The sequence below is a fragment of the Protomyctophum parallelum genome (genome assembly GCF_964188405.1).
Source record: "Protomyctophum parallelum genome assembly, chromosome: 5".
Taxonomy (NCBI): domain Eukaryota; kingdom Metazoa; phylum Chordata; class Actinopteri; order Myctophiformes; family Myctophidae; genus Protomyctophum; species Protomyctophum parallelum.
Window position 1 is genome coordinate 48,170,339 of NC_139702.1, and position 17,446 is coordinate 48,187,784.

The following is a 17,446-nucleotide window of genomic DNA, read 5'->3' on the forward strand; positions in this document are numbered from 1 at the left end:
CAATTCCAATGCCATGTCTCAGGTTTCGGTTTACTTACCCTCATGCCACAGAAATGCAGTGTTGAGAAAGGTATATGTTAACAGTGCTCTTTACCTAAATATTGTCTGTATTTCTGGCGTTCAGTTCAGTGATTAATGTCCTGTCTGTGTGAAGCAGTGAAAGGAAAAGGGCAAGACCCAGGCCTGCCAGGTGAAAAACTTTAATCCAGCAGAAAAAAGTGAACCTACAATGTTGCTTTTGTAGGTTTTATTCAAAGGGTAAAGTGTCAACACATTGTATATTCCACAATTTTACAGGGCAGGTCAGAAACCGCTTCCCTCTTAGAAATGTCTGGCATTGTATATTTAACACTGACACTGCCAGCCGCCTTAATCCAAACACTCGGGTGATAAACCTTCAAATTCCTCGTTTCTGAACTTTGAGAATACTGCTCCTAAATTATTTTCGGTTAGATAGAGTAGCGTAGCTTTGACAATGAAATAAGTGTGACAGAACCATTTTTTTCAGGATTTCAGGGCCATTATGAGGAACTTGCATTTTATGTGAAACACCCATGTAGGACATAAGACAATGTATCAACATACAAATGCTATACTGTCACTGTAGTGACAGGACAAGAGGTACATACAAAATATGATTAGTATATCAGTATCAAATGTAATAAATCGTATAATCCTACTCCAGCAAGGAGGGGACCGTTATAAACCGCATAAACTGAATCGAGTCGTATAAACAAACAAACAAACAAAGACAAACACAAATTATAGCTTGCTTTGGGAAAGTGAAGTCGGCTGTAATGTCTTGCTATAAAGTATAATGTACTACATACATTAGAAAATGCCCGATTTTCAAGCTCACATCACAATCCGTCGACTCGTTAGCTTGTAGATCTGCTATTTGTTCTATTTTTGGACATTTTTGTCTCACGACATGGAGGGGGGTAGAATTTCCACCCCAAAATCGATTACCATGAGTGATATTCAATGTGCTAAACATGGTCTTTTAGCCGACATATGCCACGGTCAGGGTTATATGACATGGCAACCCCGCAACCTGCTCATCACTGTATGGTCAGGGTTATGTGACATGGCAACCCTGCAACCTGCTCATCACTGTATGGTCAGGGTTATGTGACATGGCAACCCTGCAACCTGCTCATCACTGTATGGTCAGGGTTATGTGACATGGCAGCCCCGCAACCTGCTCATCACTGTATGGTCAGGGTTATGTGACATGGCAGCCCCGCAACCTGCTCATCACTGTATGGTCAGGGTTATGTGACATGGCAGCCCCGCAACCTGCTCATCACTGTATGGTCAGGGTTATGTGACATGGCAACCCCGCAACCTGCTCATCACTGTATGGTCAGGGTTATGTGACATGGCAGCCCCGCAACCTGCTCATCACTGTATGGTCAGGGTTATGTGACATGGCAGCCCCGCAACCTGCTCATCACTGTATGGTCAGGGTTATGTGACATGGCAACCCCGCAACCTGCTCATCACTGTATGGTCAGGGCTATGTGACATGGCAGCCCCGCAACCTGCTCATCACTGTATGGTCAGGGTTATGTGACATGGCAGCCCCGCAACCTGCTCATCACTGCGGGGTCATGTTGGAGCATCAACACGGAAGACTAGCTCTCACACCGTTTCTAGTACATGCTTCACACGCTCACATAACTTCACAAACACGCGACACATTCGGTTGAATCTGCAGGAGAGTAGTTTGGCCGACCTCTCGGTCATTTCCCCCCCCCCCCCCCCCCCCCCCCCCCCCCCGCTGGAGCTGTATGGCTTCTACTACCAGCGGGCATTCCTCATAAAGGGGTCTTTGATTGTCTTGGCCGGGGCGGGCTGAGGGCCAGAGCAGGGTGGGGAAGAGAGTTCCAGTATGGCTCTTTGGCACTGCTAGCTGCAGCCTACCTGTACCAGCTCCCTTGAGGTCATTGATCTCTCTCACACACACACACACACACACACACACACACACCCTATTGTGACTGTGCAGGTTCAGGTGCAAGGGTGTGCTGGCTGACATTCATGCTGCTTTCACTTCTTAACTTCTCACACCCTCCATTTTATTTTCATCTCACTTTCTCCCTCTACCTTGGAATAACAATAATAAAATCCTCTGGCTCCTAGATTGAATGTGAAAGTTTGTCTTTCTCCCCCGATCGTCATATTTCACCCAAGCTGTCACGGCAAAAGGAACCCTTTTTGATGGCCTGCCAGGGCAGGTCTTCGGCTGCGCTTGTATTTTCTATATTTACGGTCAAATATGCAGAGCTCGGTTCCCGTTTGGAAACCAGAGACGGCAAAGTATGTCGACATGTATTTTTAATTACACTGTGCCCTCGGAAGAGGGGGGGGGGGGGAAGCGCTCAAATTATGCTTTATTATATGGTTCTCGGGCACCCTGGCCAAGAGCAACTCATTCCATTTTGTTTTAGGGCCGCCCCCCTCTCCTTCCTAAAGTGGTTCTCGGGACGGCCCGACTGCAGTCTTACCCTTTTTTTGACATGCGAATGGGGCCTCGGTGCCTGCCAATAAAATAAATAGCAGCTGACTTGATTATACAGGGATAGACGGGCGAAACACTGCACCCGTTTAGTTCGGGAATCCAAATAGAACAGGCCTTTTTTAACCCCCGGCGAACCAGACAGACCCAAGTGTGGAAGTGGGTGTCTGAATGAGTGGGCGGCGATGTTCTGCTGTACCTCAGAAGGCCTCTCCTTCCTTTCTATCCAGACCTAACCTCTGCGTGCGCCACCTTTTGTTTAGCCAACGCTAGGCCATGCACGCTCCGCTCCGCTCCGCTCCCGGAGGTGGACAGTAGCAGTGTTGTTCTTGGCAGCAAATTTAGATTTTTAGTTTTAGTCGCATTTTAGTCACCTGGAATGTTTCAGTGTTAGTCTAATTTTAGTCGACTAAATATCATAGGATTTTAGTTGACTAAATCTACAGTTGATTTAGTCGACTAAAATTTATTTTGGCGGGCGTTGATGCCGTCGTAATGGCTGATTTTACACTTGCACATGCAACTAAGTGTAAAATGACTTCTACTGGATCTCTTGTCCACTAGTCCCTAACATTTTAGTCTAATATATTTAGTCTTAGTTTTCGTCGTCATAGCTTCGTTTTCATTTCGTTTCCATTTCGTTTTTGTCAGTGGAAAAAGGTAGTCGACGAACATCTTTCGTCTTAGTTTTAGTCGACGAAATCAACACTGGACAGTAGCGTCTCTTACAGAGGGGGGCCATGCTGGCTCAGCGTCTGCTGCTGGGGAAACCAGGTCCGCTGCTGCTGCTGCCCCGTCTGAATGGCGGGGGGAGATGGATTATGTTTTCACGAGGCCCACCCAGGCGTGCCACCACCGACACCACACTGAGGCCTGCTGTGGCCAGAGCTGGAGCGCTGACCAGAGATCAGCTTCCCCTTTTCCCAACATTATTCTTTAGGGCTGTCTCTGGAGTTATGAAATGGTATGCGGTGGACGGTGCCATGCAGGGCAGTTGAGAGAGTTCAAAGAGACAACGGGCCCATAAAGGGATGGATGGCTTGATCTGAAAAAGAACAAACTATACAGTTACAGTACATTAGATTAAAATGCCCTGCTCACCTCATGATCATAATAATAATCATCTAATATAGCATCTTTCCAAATTGGTTAAAAAGCTTTACAAAATAAAAGGATGATGTGCTACTGTAACGTGGATAGAAACCAGACCTAGCTGAGCCTATAGTTAACCTAGGCATTAAATTAACTCATTACAATGCATTTCAAACGTCTATTCACCAGCCCTTACTGTAGCATGAGGCATGATGCCACAGCCTCTGGTGGCTCCAGCCACAGTTATCAGTAGGCAGAGGCACCTAAAGGGAACCCTCCGCATCAAGAAGCCTCCAGGGGCTTTAGGTGGAGCCCCGAGATGTCCCAGAGTGCCTCTTACCGGCATGACAAAGGAAGAGAGAGAACTCTTGTGATAAATGGCGGAAGAACAAATGCAGTCTATTTTGATGACAGAGAGAGAGATGAAGATGGAGGACGGGCAGAAAGAACAAACCCTCTTTCTGCCTTTGTCTGACCAGAGGTGTTTGTCTCTCTCCCCGAGGCCCAAGGGGCTGACACCGCCTGCCAGCTGGTCAGACCCAGAGTGAAGCAGAGATGTGGATCACATTGAGCCACGGCTTTGGGCCGTGTTTGGACTGCTGTGCTTTGCTCTGAGAGAACAAGAGGAAGAAGAGGGGCTGGGGAGGGAGGGAAACTCAGATTCAGTGGTTAAGACAATTTGAGATGGTGGAGATGGGGGAATTCCCTGCTGGAACTTGCTTCCCTTTCCCTCAACTCTCTCTCTCTCATGTGCACACATACGTACATGCACACGCACGCTTATCAAAACAATGCAGGAGAAACAATTCTTAATATATTTTAAAAAAATTGGTAAATTGTAAACCATAGTAACACGTACAGAAACTCATTTTACCCTGATTATCTTCCCAACTCTTCTCTATCTTTTCACCCTCATCCCACAATCGTCTATTCTTCCTCTCTCCCTTCCATATCTGTCGCTAAGTCGCCATACCTCTCCTTCCATTAATTTGCCCACACCCACAATGTACTGTATCCCTCAGTCATAGTCGTCTCCTCATCTATCTCTCTCTCTCATATCCCCCCCCCCCCCCCCCCCAGTCGTCCAAGCCAGTTGAAGGAGCAGGTGGTTCCGGGGGTCCCCCAGCAGGTTCTGTCCCCGGCCCAGCTGCCAGAGGAGGCCGAGTGCCTGACCGTGCCCAAGTACAAGAGAGACCTGGTGCAGAAGCTCAAGATCCTCCGCCAGGAGCTGTCCCAGCAGCAGCCCCAGGCGGGCCACTGCCGCATAGAGGTTTGCCGCGAGGAGATATTTGAGGTAGGACGTCAAGGCCGACCAATGCTTTTGATGAGGAAAATGTTTGAGTCGTTGCACACCGTGCCTTGCACCATAAATAGCAGATCTACAAGCTCACAATGCCCTGCAGTGTAGATCGGCTATTTTCTGTGTGAGACACCAGCACGCAACTGGCTCTGGATTTCTGCCATTTAGTAGAGTACTGCTCCTAGAAACAATATGATTGCACAAGCTACAAACGTGAAAGGGAGTTAAATCTTTGTATGCAAACTTTGGCCAATAAATAGCATGTCCTCATAATTCAGGAGGACGCAAAATGAACAGCGGCAATCTATGAGAATCACAATGTAATCTAGTCTCGAGTCTCATGTGGGCTCTAAGGTAACCGTAAAAGGGAATGTTTTGGAATTTCCAAGTGGGACTACTAGACGCACACGCTAGCATGCACACGCATACACACGCACTACATCAGCACAAACAACTTTACAATGACCATACCGTAAGTGTGCAACTCAGAATGGTCTAAAAAATGGTCAAAATGTATATAAATAGAATCATGCATAAACACAGCAACCTTTTAACTGCCATAAATGGTAAATGGTGCATTTATATAGCGCCTTTATCCAAGGCGCTTTACAGAGATTGTGCATTACATTCACCCATTCACACACACATTCATACACCGATGGCAGCGGAAACCATGCAAGGCACCAACTAGCACATCGGGAGCAATTAGGGGTTCAGTGTCTTGCTCAAGGACACTTCGACAGTAACTCTGGGGGAGCCCGGGTTCGAACTGGCAACCTTACGGTTACCATCCAGGCACTCTACCCCTGAGCCACCGCCGCCCACAATGTGCCATGTCCACAAGCGCACATCCATGCACTTTACGGGCTCTTTTTTCTCGCCTCATTGACTCTGCACCAGAATAACAGCCTGATGGCAATGCAGAACCAGTACGCAGAACTGCTGTACTATTTCTCAGTAGTAGAACGCACACCAAGAAAGGCCTTCACCACACCACACCACACAACTCTACTCTCTTTTTATCCCCTTTCTCTCCCCCATCTCTCTCTCTCTCTCTCTCTCTCTCTCTCTCTCTCTCTCTGCTCTCCAAATCATTTGTTCTACCACAGCAAGACATTCTTTCTGGATGATTTCAGCAGTTGGAGAGAAGGGGGAGGATAGGGGGAGGGGGTAAAGAAAGGGTCTAAGACAGCAGTGGCAAGTATTCAGGGCCAGACATAACTTCATAACTACGAGTTGAGCAATGAAAAATATGACTTCATACCCCTTCGCGACGTGACAGCTGTGTGTGTGTGTGTGTGTGTGTGTGTGTGTCGCTAAGTGTGAAAAAGTAGAGCTGTGAACCTACTTGAGGTTTGCAAACGGGAACCAAAGCCATCAATTGCTACTGACTGCACATACGTGTGTGCGTGCGTGCGTCGGTGTAAGTTTGCATGTGTAAATGTCTCGGTTTCCATGAGTGCACGACTGCACGTCTGCGCGTGCGTGCATGTCGTCATTCCCAGTTTACAACGTTGCAACGCTTATGTTGCTGTGGCAGGAGGTTGTTTACCGTGGCACAGCTTCTGAGTCTCTGGACTCTTCATAGAAACAAGACTCTGAGCTGGAGGAGGCTCTTATGTAATGTAACATGAACACACACACATGCTGGTAGTACTACAGTATATATTTTCAAAGTCATCCATGCAGCGAGCACACACTCTCTCTCACTCTCAGTGACTCTCTGACAGACTCCGGTTTTGGTGCGTTTCCAGAGATTCCTTCCTAGGCACCATGAGTGCCTGGTCTTCCAGCACAGTGGTTGCACACACAAGAACAATAGATGTGTGGGGAAGTGCACTCACGCACACACGCACGCACACACGCACACAAATCTCAGCAGTATTTATCAATACAACAGCCAATCGGTTCTCTGTCTATAAAGCCACTTTTGTTTGGCATACGAGAAGTGTCAGATATCCCATGAAGCTAATTGTTTCAATCAGTACGCAACTTGAACTTGATTCACTACTTCCAGGACCAGAATTGACACAGAGCCTCACCAAAACCAATAAACAGAGTGAGGGAGAGTAGACAAGACAGACGGATATGAGAACATACAGTATGTACTGTATGTATGTAGTACAGTATGTGAGATACATTGATCGACAGGAAAGCCAGTGAATGAAGATGCGTTTCATGGTGTTGTTGCTTCAAACATGCAACAGTGTGGTCCAGTCATGTTGTGCTAACTGTGATGCCTGCTGTATCCTAGGAATCCTACCGTCAAGTCATGTTGTGCTAACTGTGATGCCTGCTGTATCCTAGGAATCCTACCGTCAAGTCATGTTGTGCTAACTGTGATGCCTGCTGTATCCTAGGAATCCTACCGTCAAGTCATGTTGTGCTAACTGTGATGCCTGCTGTATCCTAGGAATCCTACCGTCAAGTCATGAAAATGCGCCCCAAAGATCTGTGGAAGAGACTGATGGTTAAATTCAGAGGAGAGGAGGGTCTGGATTATGGAGGCGTTGCCAGGTATTTTGTGTGTGTGTGTGTGTGTGTGTGTGTGTGTGTTAGGGCATTAAGCAAACGTGATTTTTGATAGTCGACTCGAATACCATCAAAATTTATAGTCGATTAGTCGGCGGTAAAATATGATATTTATTCCATCCAATCAAGCATTAAAACATCGTGTTCTGAAACAGCCAGCGAGTGAAGCAAAACAGAGCCGGTGAAGTTCCAAACATTGGAACTATCCCATTGAGATACAATGAGCACTTCTGCATTCCATTGTTACAGTGGGAGTCAACGCGAGTGTCGCCACTCTCTTACTAGAGTACGCTGAATGCCGCTCTGATTGGCCGAAATTAGCTCAGCTGTTTCAAGTCAAAGTTGCAAGTCCACAATGACTCACAGATGGACGCGTTGTGAGCTTGTAAATCTGCTATTTTTGATGCGCAAGACCGTTCTACGGAGCAGCATAGCATGTTACGTTGTTGTTCCTTTGGTTTTTAGAAGGAGGTACAAGCTAGGAGGATGTTATGATTACATACCGGTACTAGGTTTGCTAGCTAGCAGGCTCAAGGCTGCCAGGCTATGAAGATGATCAACTACTTAACTTCATCGCGACTATTATAACTATGATCGTGCGGCATAGCGGTTTGTTTTTTTGTTGGATAAGCATGAAGAAACATGAAATCATGGCAAGAGCTACTGTAGTTTGACTGTCACCAAACTGGATAATATTTGGCAGAGTGAGGAGGAACTCCTGCTGCTATACTTTACTGTACCGGACGACACGACGACAATCTAACTTGTTGAACAAACTACAGTAATAAACTCACCAATAGTAAAAGTATTTACACACTGTAGTTGTCCCCATTGAGCGTATGAGCCCATGAGGCATATCGCATTATGCTTTTCCCAAAGAAAATCTGTCTTGAATGCTGCTAGTGCCACCGCCGCTCCGCCGCCCACCGCACCTACACGAGTGAGGGTGACGGCAAAACCCACGTACAGTAGGCTTGTATATGATATGAAAACAATCAGCCAAGAATGGATTAGTACTGAAGTTAGCGAACTACCAACAAAACAACCGAGCTCACAGCTGCATGTCTGCATGTCTGCTGTAGAAAAAATAAAAATAAATCATAAAAATCATAAATAAATATTACAATTAATATTAGCGAATAATCGGATGTCAATTAACAGTGTCCAATAGTGTTTTGCTAGTCGACTAGTCGACTATTCGATTATTATGTTAATGCCCGTGTGTGTGTGTGTGTGTGTGTGTGTGTGTGTGTGTGTGTGTGTGTGTGTGTGTGTGTGTGCGCACGCGTTTGCATGTGCGTGCGCGTAACACAGTAAAATCAGGACTTGATTTTCCCTCGCTCACATTTCAGTGAAATCTTTATTTTGAAGGTCCATGGGCCTCTTTTGACCAAAAATGTAATCTGGGAAAATAATCCCAGATAAAAGCTTTTTTCTGGATCTCATACATTTTCACTTCCGGTAAATGTCCTGTTGTATCTGTTGCTTAGCAAACTAGAACCATGCATACGTTGGAGACGTTGGCGAAGAGGGCAGGCTATCATGAACCACTGAAAAGACCACATGACGTAAATGTACGTCATCTGCGCTTAACCGCTGGATTAGACTTGACGTGTGTGTGTGTGTGTGTGTGTGTGTGTGTGTGTGTGTGTGTGTGTGTGTGTGTGTGTGTGTGTGTGTGTGTGTGTGTGTGTGTGTGTGTGTGTGTGTGTGTGTGTGTGTGTGTGTGTGTGTGTGTGTGTGTGTGTGTTAGGGAGTGGCTATATCTACTGTCCCATGAGATGTTGAACCCCTACTACGGCCTGTTCCAATACTCCAGAGATGACATCTACACCCTGCAGATCAACCCTGACTCTGCTGTCAACCCTGTGAGTTAACACGCCCGATGTTTAATTTTGTCAGTCATCATTAGAATTTATATTTCATCACATCCCCAGCCTTTATTTGCCCTGGGTGAGAGGAGTGATTCCTTAAGTAATATTATATGCAGTTGCTGTGTTGATCCAATGTTATTTTATCATTGTTTTAGTGAATAATAAGGCTATGGGTATTATATTATTATTATATGTCATAAACAATTTATCACAAAGACCTTCTGCAACATTACATAAACTGCATCAAATGCCATTTGCCAACCCTCAATTGGATAACGTCGAGCAATGACGGATGCCAGTGTGATAATCTATATCTATACACAACATAAATGTTACTTAGTTTTGTTGCTGTTGTCAAGATATGCTCTACAACAGATTGATAACATATTGATACATCTTTGACAGCAGCCTTGCTAGTTTGTGTTTAAGACATTCCACATTTACTATTATTACTTCCACTATTATATTCTGCTGTATGGGTCCTTAAATGTTTACTTCAGTTCAAACTACCATTTTTTTTGCATAGCTGAAAAACATAAGCAACACTAAAGATCCCTGTTAAACAAGAAATGATCACATAGTGATATTTGTCAGGTGAAACCAGCGCTGTCTCCGTTGTGTTTCCCCCCCCCCCCCCCCCTCATATTAGTATGATTATTATTTTAGTAACGTGTATGTTTGTGTGTGACAACCTCGCGCCAGCGGGCATTTGTTTTCCGACGCTCTGTGCGTGGTTCAATGACTGTTTTGTTGTGGCTTTGCATTGGCTGCGCTGCGCTGTTTCACCCGCGTTTGGTTTGAAGTTATAACGAGTGACGTTCGAACATTGCAAACGTGTCTTTCCCGTCAACCCGTGAGTGTGACTGCAGGCTGCGTGGCTGCCAGGGATATTAGCCTCTCCCCTTCCCATTGCCCAGAGGCCGCTTTGCCATCCCATTGGCTAGAAGCAGCCAATCATGACTAGGTGGCGATCTGTCGTCTACATTTCATGAGTAGATGTATGTCAGGTTTCACCTGACAAAAAAACCCAATTTAGATCTTTTCACAGCTCTACAAAGGGAGAACCATGACACATAAACCAACTGCTTAGTAGATGAGCTGCTTGAACTGAAAATGAATAAATAGGTCACTGGACTAGGGAAGAAAGTAACCATTTAACTGTGTGAAACTCGCTGAACCTGTTAATACCACTCTTGTCCAGGAGCACCTGTCTTACTTCCACTTTGTGGGTCGTATCATGGGCATGGCCGTGTTCCACGGCCACTACATCGACGGAGGCTTCACCCTGCCTTTCTACAAGCAGCTGCTGGGCAAACCCATCACCCTGGACGACATGGAGTCTGTTGACCCGGACCTGCACAACAGCCTTGTCTGGATCCTGTAAGAGAGACACACACGCATACGTATGCACACATTAATTTAATGCAGTCCTGAATAGGCTTACCGTACCATACCATTGCTGAAAATAGTTTCAATAGGTAGTGTTTTCTTTGAATTTAATTTGTAATGCTACTGACGTTTGTGCACAGCAACACTCTTGAAAACAGTATTGCATTGTGGGTTTGACCTGACAGGTCAATCAATCAATCAGGTCACCTTAATACAAGTGGCAGATGCAAAGAAATACATATGTATATATTTGTATACATATATAATATACATAATTTATGCATATATTATTTTAATATGTAAATTAAATATTCTTTAGGGGCATGTCATGTGATCTACCTGCACAACCTTTGTGATTTATTGGTAGAATGCGATCTACCTTTTGGGCACCCCTGACCTAGATCTTATACTGCCACACCAGGTAGACTGCCTATAACACGCACACTATTGCACTATTGCAGCACACACTCACACACATACTCAAGCTAAATGACCATGAAACCCTGAAATTAGTGATCTCTAGTGCCCTCTGGTGGCTGAAACCACAATGGCAACCATCTCAGAGGGGATTATGAAAAAGTGTGTTTTATCCCCCATGTCTTAGGTGTTGTGTTTGGTGTCAATGTGCGATGGTTTTTGAAAACCGTATGCCCATACATTCCATGCCAACAATCAAAAGCTAGTTACCAAGTGCACAATTCTTATGATTTTATACATATTCCCTCCCAGTTTATAGGCATTTTAAGTTTCTGGCAGCCATCATGGACACCATCTTGAAAATGATGCCTTTTTTCCTAATTTTAGTATGTTGTTTAGCACACCCAATAGTAACAGAATCTATTGAAAAATCTCTTGTATCAATTATTTGGGCTTTCAACGAAACCTATACCTCTCTAATATTGGAGTCACTGCAAACAGACCACAAGGGGGGCGAGCCCAACTCGTTTGCGGTGTTTTTTGAAAAATGTATGCCCATACCTAACACCATGCCAAAAATCTGAAACCAAATCTTACGAGTTCCTCCCAACGTAGGTGTGAGGGCCGGCCCGAACTCTCAATGTGAGTTTGGACAGTTAATTGTTTGACATTGTATTAAGTGTGTGTGTGTGTGTGTGTGTGTGTGTGTGTGTGTGTGTGTGTGTGTGTGTGTGTGTGTGTGTGTGTGTGTGTGTGTGTGTGTGTGTGTGTGTGTGTGTGTGTGTGTGTGTGTGTGTGTGTGTGTGTGTGTGTGTGTGTGTGTGTGTGTGTGTGTCACCTTTCCAGGGACAATGACATCACAGGAGTGTTGGACCACACCTTCTGTGTGGAGCACAACGCCTATGGGGAGATCATCCAGCATGAACTCAAACCCAATGGCAAGAGTGTCCAAGTCACAGAGGACACCAAGAAGGAGTATGTCAGGTATGGAGAGCAGTGTAACATCCTGAGTATTAGAAGAGGACTCTTTCTGTGCACTGACGGACTGCCTCCAACTGTTTGTTGTGTGTCTATCTTGTCTAGGTTGTATGTGAACTGGAGGTTCCTGCATGGTATTGAGGCCCAGTTTCTGGCCCTGCAGAAAGGCTTCAATGAAGTGATCCCACAGCACCTGCTCAAAGCCTTTGACGAGAAGGAACTGGAGGTAGACCATCTCATTCCCTATATCCGTGGCCAAAATGTCACACTCTTTTCAAACGCGCTGCTCCAATGCTGTACTGCTGCTAGCTGCCTCTATAAGACACAGTATGTTACAAGATCTGTCTGTACTAACCAGTGGTGGACAATAACAAAGTATCATGTACTTAAATACATTTTTTAAGTTAAAAGTACTACAGTACTTTTAACTTGAGTACAAAATTGACAGAGCAACGTTAACTTAGGTAGGTGAGTAACATTCGACCAGGACTATCTATACTTCTGCTCTAGTATTGGGGCAGAGTACTTTAACCGCCACTGCAATATGATTTTAAAACATCCCATGCCCACGCCATCTCTGCCCATAGCTGATCGTGTGCGGCCTGGGTAAGATCGACATCGCGGACTGGAAGTCCAACACGCGCCTGAAGCACTGCACGCTGGAGAGCAACATCGTCAAGTGGTTCTGGAAGGCGGTGGAGTCGTATGACGAAGAGAGGCGAGCCAGGCTGCTGCAGTTTGTCACCGGATCGTCCAGAGTCCCTCTGCAAGGCTTCAAGGCGTTACAGGGTGGGTGTGAACATGTGGCTTGTGAGAGAGAGGACAGGAGCGTGAACATGTGCTTACAATCTGAGTGCACGCAGCATAGAAAAGCGCTAGTAGTAAGTCAGTGGTTCTCAAACGTTTTCAGGTCAAGCATCCCGAAAACTACATGCCGTGGACCCCAATCTGAAATTATTTTGTGCCAGGGACCCTGTAAAAAATATATTATGATTTTTGATTTCAGATTGACTTTTCTTGGCAACAATGTTTTTAGTTAATTGTTTGACATTGTATTAAGCGTGTGTGTGTGTGTGTGTGTGTGTGTGTGTGCGTGTGCGTGTGCGCGTGTGCGTGTTTCTTGTAGGTGCTGCCGGACCCAGACTCTTCACCATTCATCAGATCGACGCCAACGCCAACAACCTGCCCAAAGCTCACACGTGGTGTGTATTATAATAATGGTGTACATTATGTTCAGGCGCCTGAGTGTCTTCTCTATGTCTCTCGTTCATATCTCTCTCCCTCTCTTTTGTCTATCCCTCTTGCTCGTATCTCTTCCCCCTGTTCACGTCTTCCATCGTTTGTCTGTGTTCCTCATTCGTCTCTCTTTGCTCTCTCCAGCTTCAACCGGATCGACATTCCCCCCTACGAGAGCTACGACAAGCTGTGCGACAAGCTGCTGACTGCTATCGAGGAAACGTGCGGCTTTGCTGTGGAATGAGTGAATCCTTTTGCAGGGGTGGGTGTGTGTGTGTGTGTGTGTGTGTGTGCGCACGCGCATCACTATGTCAACAAAGCAGCGACACTCTCACTGACTGTCACCACACTGCACATGCAAGCCCCTCCTCGGACACACGGCAGGCGGATGGCAGGCCAGAACGCAGGCTGAAGCCACAGAATGGCTCACAGACTTCCCCCTCCATGTTCTTCCCTTACGACTTATCTGTTGTTTTGTTTTATTCAGCTGCTATGAGAGACTTGAAGGTTGTTGACCTAGAGACCCCCACAAGGATGTTGCTTTGGCTTGACATTTTTATTCTATGATTGAATTCTTTTCATTTTATCCTCTGGTCTGATTTGTGTGATTCGAACGCTGAAATTCAAGGCAGCATGAATAAAGTCTGCAGCCAAGGCGACATACATTTTCTGTTTTCGTTCGTTTTTTTTGCGGGGTGTTGTTTTCCAGTGTGATGCATAAGGGCCAGTTGTTTTTCAGTCTACAGTATGTCCATTTAGCTTTCAATCCAAAGGATTCCAGTTATACGTTTCTCATCTCTGTTCACTGCTGAAGAATCAACAGGCTTGATTTTCATATTGGACTGAATTGACCCCTGCGCTGCTCTCTGATCTTTAACATGGAGTCTACAGCTAGCCATATCTTGCCCACAGTAGCCGTTCTAACCTCAACTAATACAACCTCAGACTGCCATGGCCGCCTGGGGCATCAACTGAATAAACAACGCTGACTCATCCATCATACCTCACTGGTATGTTTTTTGACATATGAAGGGTCTCCTTCCAAAATGCTCTACACTATCTGTTTTGGCAAGATTCAGTATTCCTTTACAGTTGTAGTTTTATGTCCATGCTAGTGATTATTTCACAAAAGGAATATTTTGTTTTGCAAGTGTTAAATGTAAAAGATAAACGGGAGCTGTCATATGTCATGCTAATACCAATGAGATGCCGGAAGTGTGTGTGGAAGTTGGTCAGGTGTTGGCATTTTTGTGAAATGGAGTAAAGCTTGAACAGTACAGAGGGACGCTTTGTTACAAAGAGCAAGCTCTTTTGAAGGTGTCAAGTGAGTGATTTGAGGATTCCGCCTCACCGAATGCACGTGTATACCGTAGGGGTGTGTGTGTGTGTGTGTGGGGGGAGGGGTCATATTTGTTATAGTGTGTGTGTGTGTGTGTGTGTGTGTGTGTGTGTGTGTGGTGTGCATGTATGTGAGGGTAGACATGTCCCCCCCGTCCCCCGTCCCCTATGAAACGGCATCAGATTAATCTCACACTGCGTAGGTGACCGGAAAGCCACTGTACTGGCCCCTATGGTTTATTTTATTTTATTCAGCACAGTTGCAAATTTGCATGTTTTATTTGTATTCCCCCCCCCCCTCCTCTGAGTCAGCATAGCACAGCACAGTTCTGGTCAGCTTATACATGAAAAGCATCCAGAGAATTTGTCCAGGGGACAGGTCATGTTGAAAGACAGAAATGCTTTTACAGTGACATTTTTTAAACGTGAATATATATATATATATATATATATATATATATATATATTAAAGCCAGTAGAAATGTTCTCTCTCTCTCGCCACTTTAGAGCACTTTACATCCCCAGCGGTGATGGCAGGAGAGGCTTTCTTCAGAGATGAAAATGACCCCAGATATACCATATTTTATTTGCAAGCGTACAGATGCATTAGAAATATACAGAGTAAAAAGTATCTATATACCTGTATTTTCTTTTGGTATATATATATATATAAATATATATGTATGTACAAATACATAGCTATTTTCTATATGGCTGCTTGTACTTTATGTTCATTTTACATGCTAGCATGTTGGTGTCTGATCATTTTTGGTTCCTCTTTGCATTTGATTTTTTGATTTTTCTTTTTTTCTTTGGGAGGGGGGTAATTCTGTGACGAGAGCGCTAAACGTGAAGGGATGTTTATGGAGGTTCACATGTTTGATCCTTTGTCTGAAACCAGGGCAGACTGCAACACCTTTTCTATTTATTGGACCCCCCCCCCTGCCCCCCCTAACTTCTTCCTTAACTTTTCATTCAGAAAACCTTTAGCTAAATATTACACACACAGACATGTCACATGGTATAATAGATTGAATTCATAACATTTTCTTTTTTCTGTCTTTATTTTTCTTTATAGAAAAAACGTGTGCCTGTTTGTGAGATGATCACGTATGTGTGTGTGTGTGTGTGTGTGTGTGTGTGTGTGTGTGTGTGTGTGTGTGTGTGTGTGTGTGTGTGTGTGTGTGTGTGTGTGTTTACACGGTCCCTTCCTTGGACACATAATGGTGCACCTGTGTCCCTTTGTGGGCTACCAAATGAAACATCACTTCAGACCACAGAGAGGTTACCGTTAGCACAACTCCCTCTCACTAGAGGCTCCCCCCAAACATCCCCCTGCATGAATGGATGCTGAACAGATAAATGCCTATTTATTTGCAGTTTATTAGTTGTCCTCCTAGAAAAATGTGTTTTGTTTTGTTTTAAAACGGCCTGCTGTCAATAGTGATTGCTTGCAACCATGAACAGTTTCTTACATGAAATTCAGAAACCTGTGTGTGTGAGTGTGCACACTAATTTGTTGTAAACAGCTCAGAGCCTCCTGAAGAGAAAAAACACCCCGAACCGGTGTTATTTGTACAGTATGTATCATTTTGTTCATGCCGTTATGTGACTCGCAAGCGGCAACCTTTGATTTGACCTTTGTAACTTTATAACCAGACACAGAAATGGAATAGTTCTTTTGGGGGGGCGGGGCACATTAACCATTATGTAGATACATATGCAAAGTTCTTGATATGTACAAATTTACAATACATCCAATGTCCACGCACGCATGCACACACACACACACACACACACACACACACACACTCTGCTCCACCTTATACAGTACTGTATGTCCTTTTCTCATGGGTATGTGGAGCTCTGAGGAATGCATTGGGGGTTCAGTGCTTCCAGACAAAAGTGGACTGTTTTTTTATTAATCCTCAATTTAGCAACGAGTGTACATCCTAGGCAAGATTCCGATGTCCATTCAACAGTCTAAGACGAGACAGCCTGTAAAGTGTGCTTTGTTGCCTGATGCCAGAAATGTGTGTGAAATCTCTAAATCTGATCGGAGTCATGCAGCCTGGTGTTCATGAATACACAGATGTGTTCAGAACACTGCCACGATTAACTCAACTAGTGATGCGTCTACAATTATTATCAAGACCCCTCTCCACACTTTTATTCATTCATTTTCACTTCTGCGGATAATAGTTTTTTCTGTGTAAAATTAATTGATTTAATTGATACAATTTGCAAAAAACGTATTTTTCACCACCAATATTTTATTTCTCTGTTTTCTTTTGTGTATTTATTATTACAGTGTGTGTTCATAGTTTTTCACATCTGCTGCTCTGTGAGCTTTGTAACTGACACCTGTACATAAGGAAAATGAAAAAAGGCAAATATTAAACTTCTTGTACCCTTGCAGAAAACTGAGCAATAAAACCATGCTGTTTGAAACTCACAGCATTATGTTTCATAGAACCACTGGTGTTCTCCTTATTGTCTAGAACATTCCATGCACCACCAGTCTGTGATCGTTCTCAGCTTGAGAGTCAACCTTTTCACAAGCTGGGTGAAATCCTGAACTGCGAGGCCAGTGCTTGCGCAAGGGCAGGGCATCTTAAAGATCTTTTGAACATTCTCATTTCCATTCAGATAACATTGAAATGTAGGTTACATACTGTATGTCTGTGACAGATCAAAATCAAAACAGTTCAGTGAGAGACCCTGTGATGTGAAGCTTCACTGAGAAACAGAAGACATTGATAAGCGACA

General features: G+C 44.6%; 1 protein-coding gene across 3 annotated transcripts in view; it reads left to right on the forward strand.

Annotated features, from left to right (window-relative positions):
- LOC310859483 (E3 ubiquitin-protein ligase SMURF2-like) overlaps window positions 1-17,140 on the forward strand; it is a 102,060-nt gene extending 84,920 nt beyond the window's left edge. For all 3 annotated transcript variants that reach the window (XM_083766043.1, XM_083766042.1, XM_083766044.1), the window contains 9 exons: window positions 4,694-4,907; window positions 7,327-7,430; window positions 9,199-9,313; window positions 10,521-10,699; window positions 11,972-12,109; window positions 12,209-12,329; window positions 12,691-12,892; window positions 13,230-13,305; window positions 13,484-17,140. In XM_083766043.1, the coding sequence (XP_083622169.1) occupies window positions 4,694-4,907; window positions 7,327-7,430; window positions 9,199-9,313; window positions 10,521-10,699; window positions 11,972-12,109; window positions 12,209-12,329; window positions 12,691-12,892; window positions 13,230-13,305; window positions 13,484-13,583 (1,249 nt within the window). In that variant the 3' untranslated portion in view covers window positions 13,584-17,140. The remainder of the gene's footprint in view (window positions 1-4,693; window positions 4,908-7,326; window positions 7,431-9,198; window positions 9,314-10,520; window positions 10,700-11,971; window positions 12,110-12,208; window positions 12,330-12,690; window positions 12,893-13,229; window positions 13,306-13,483) is intronic.
- The last annotated feature ends 306 nt before the right edge of the window (window positions 17,141-17,446 follow it).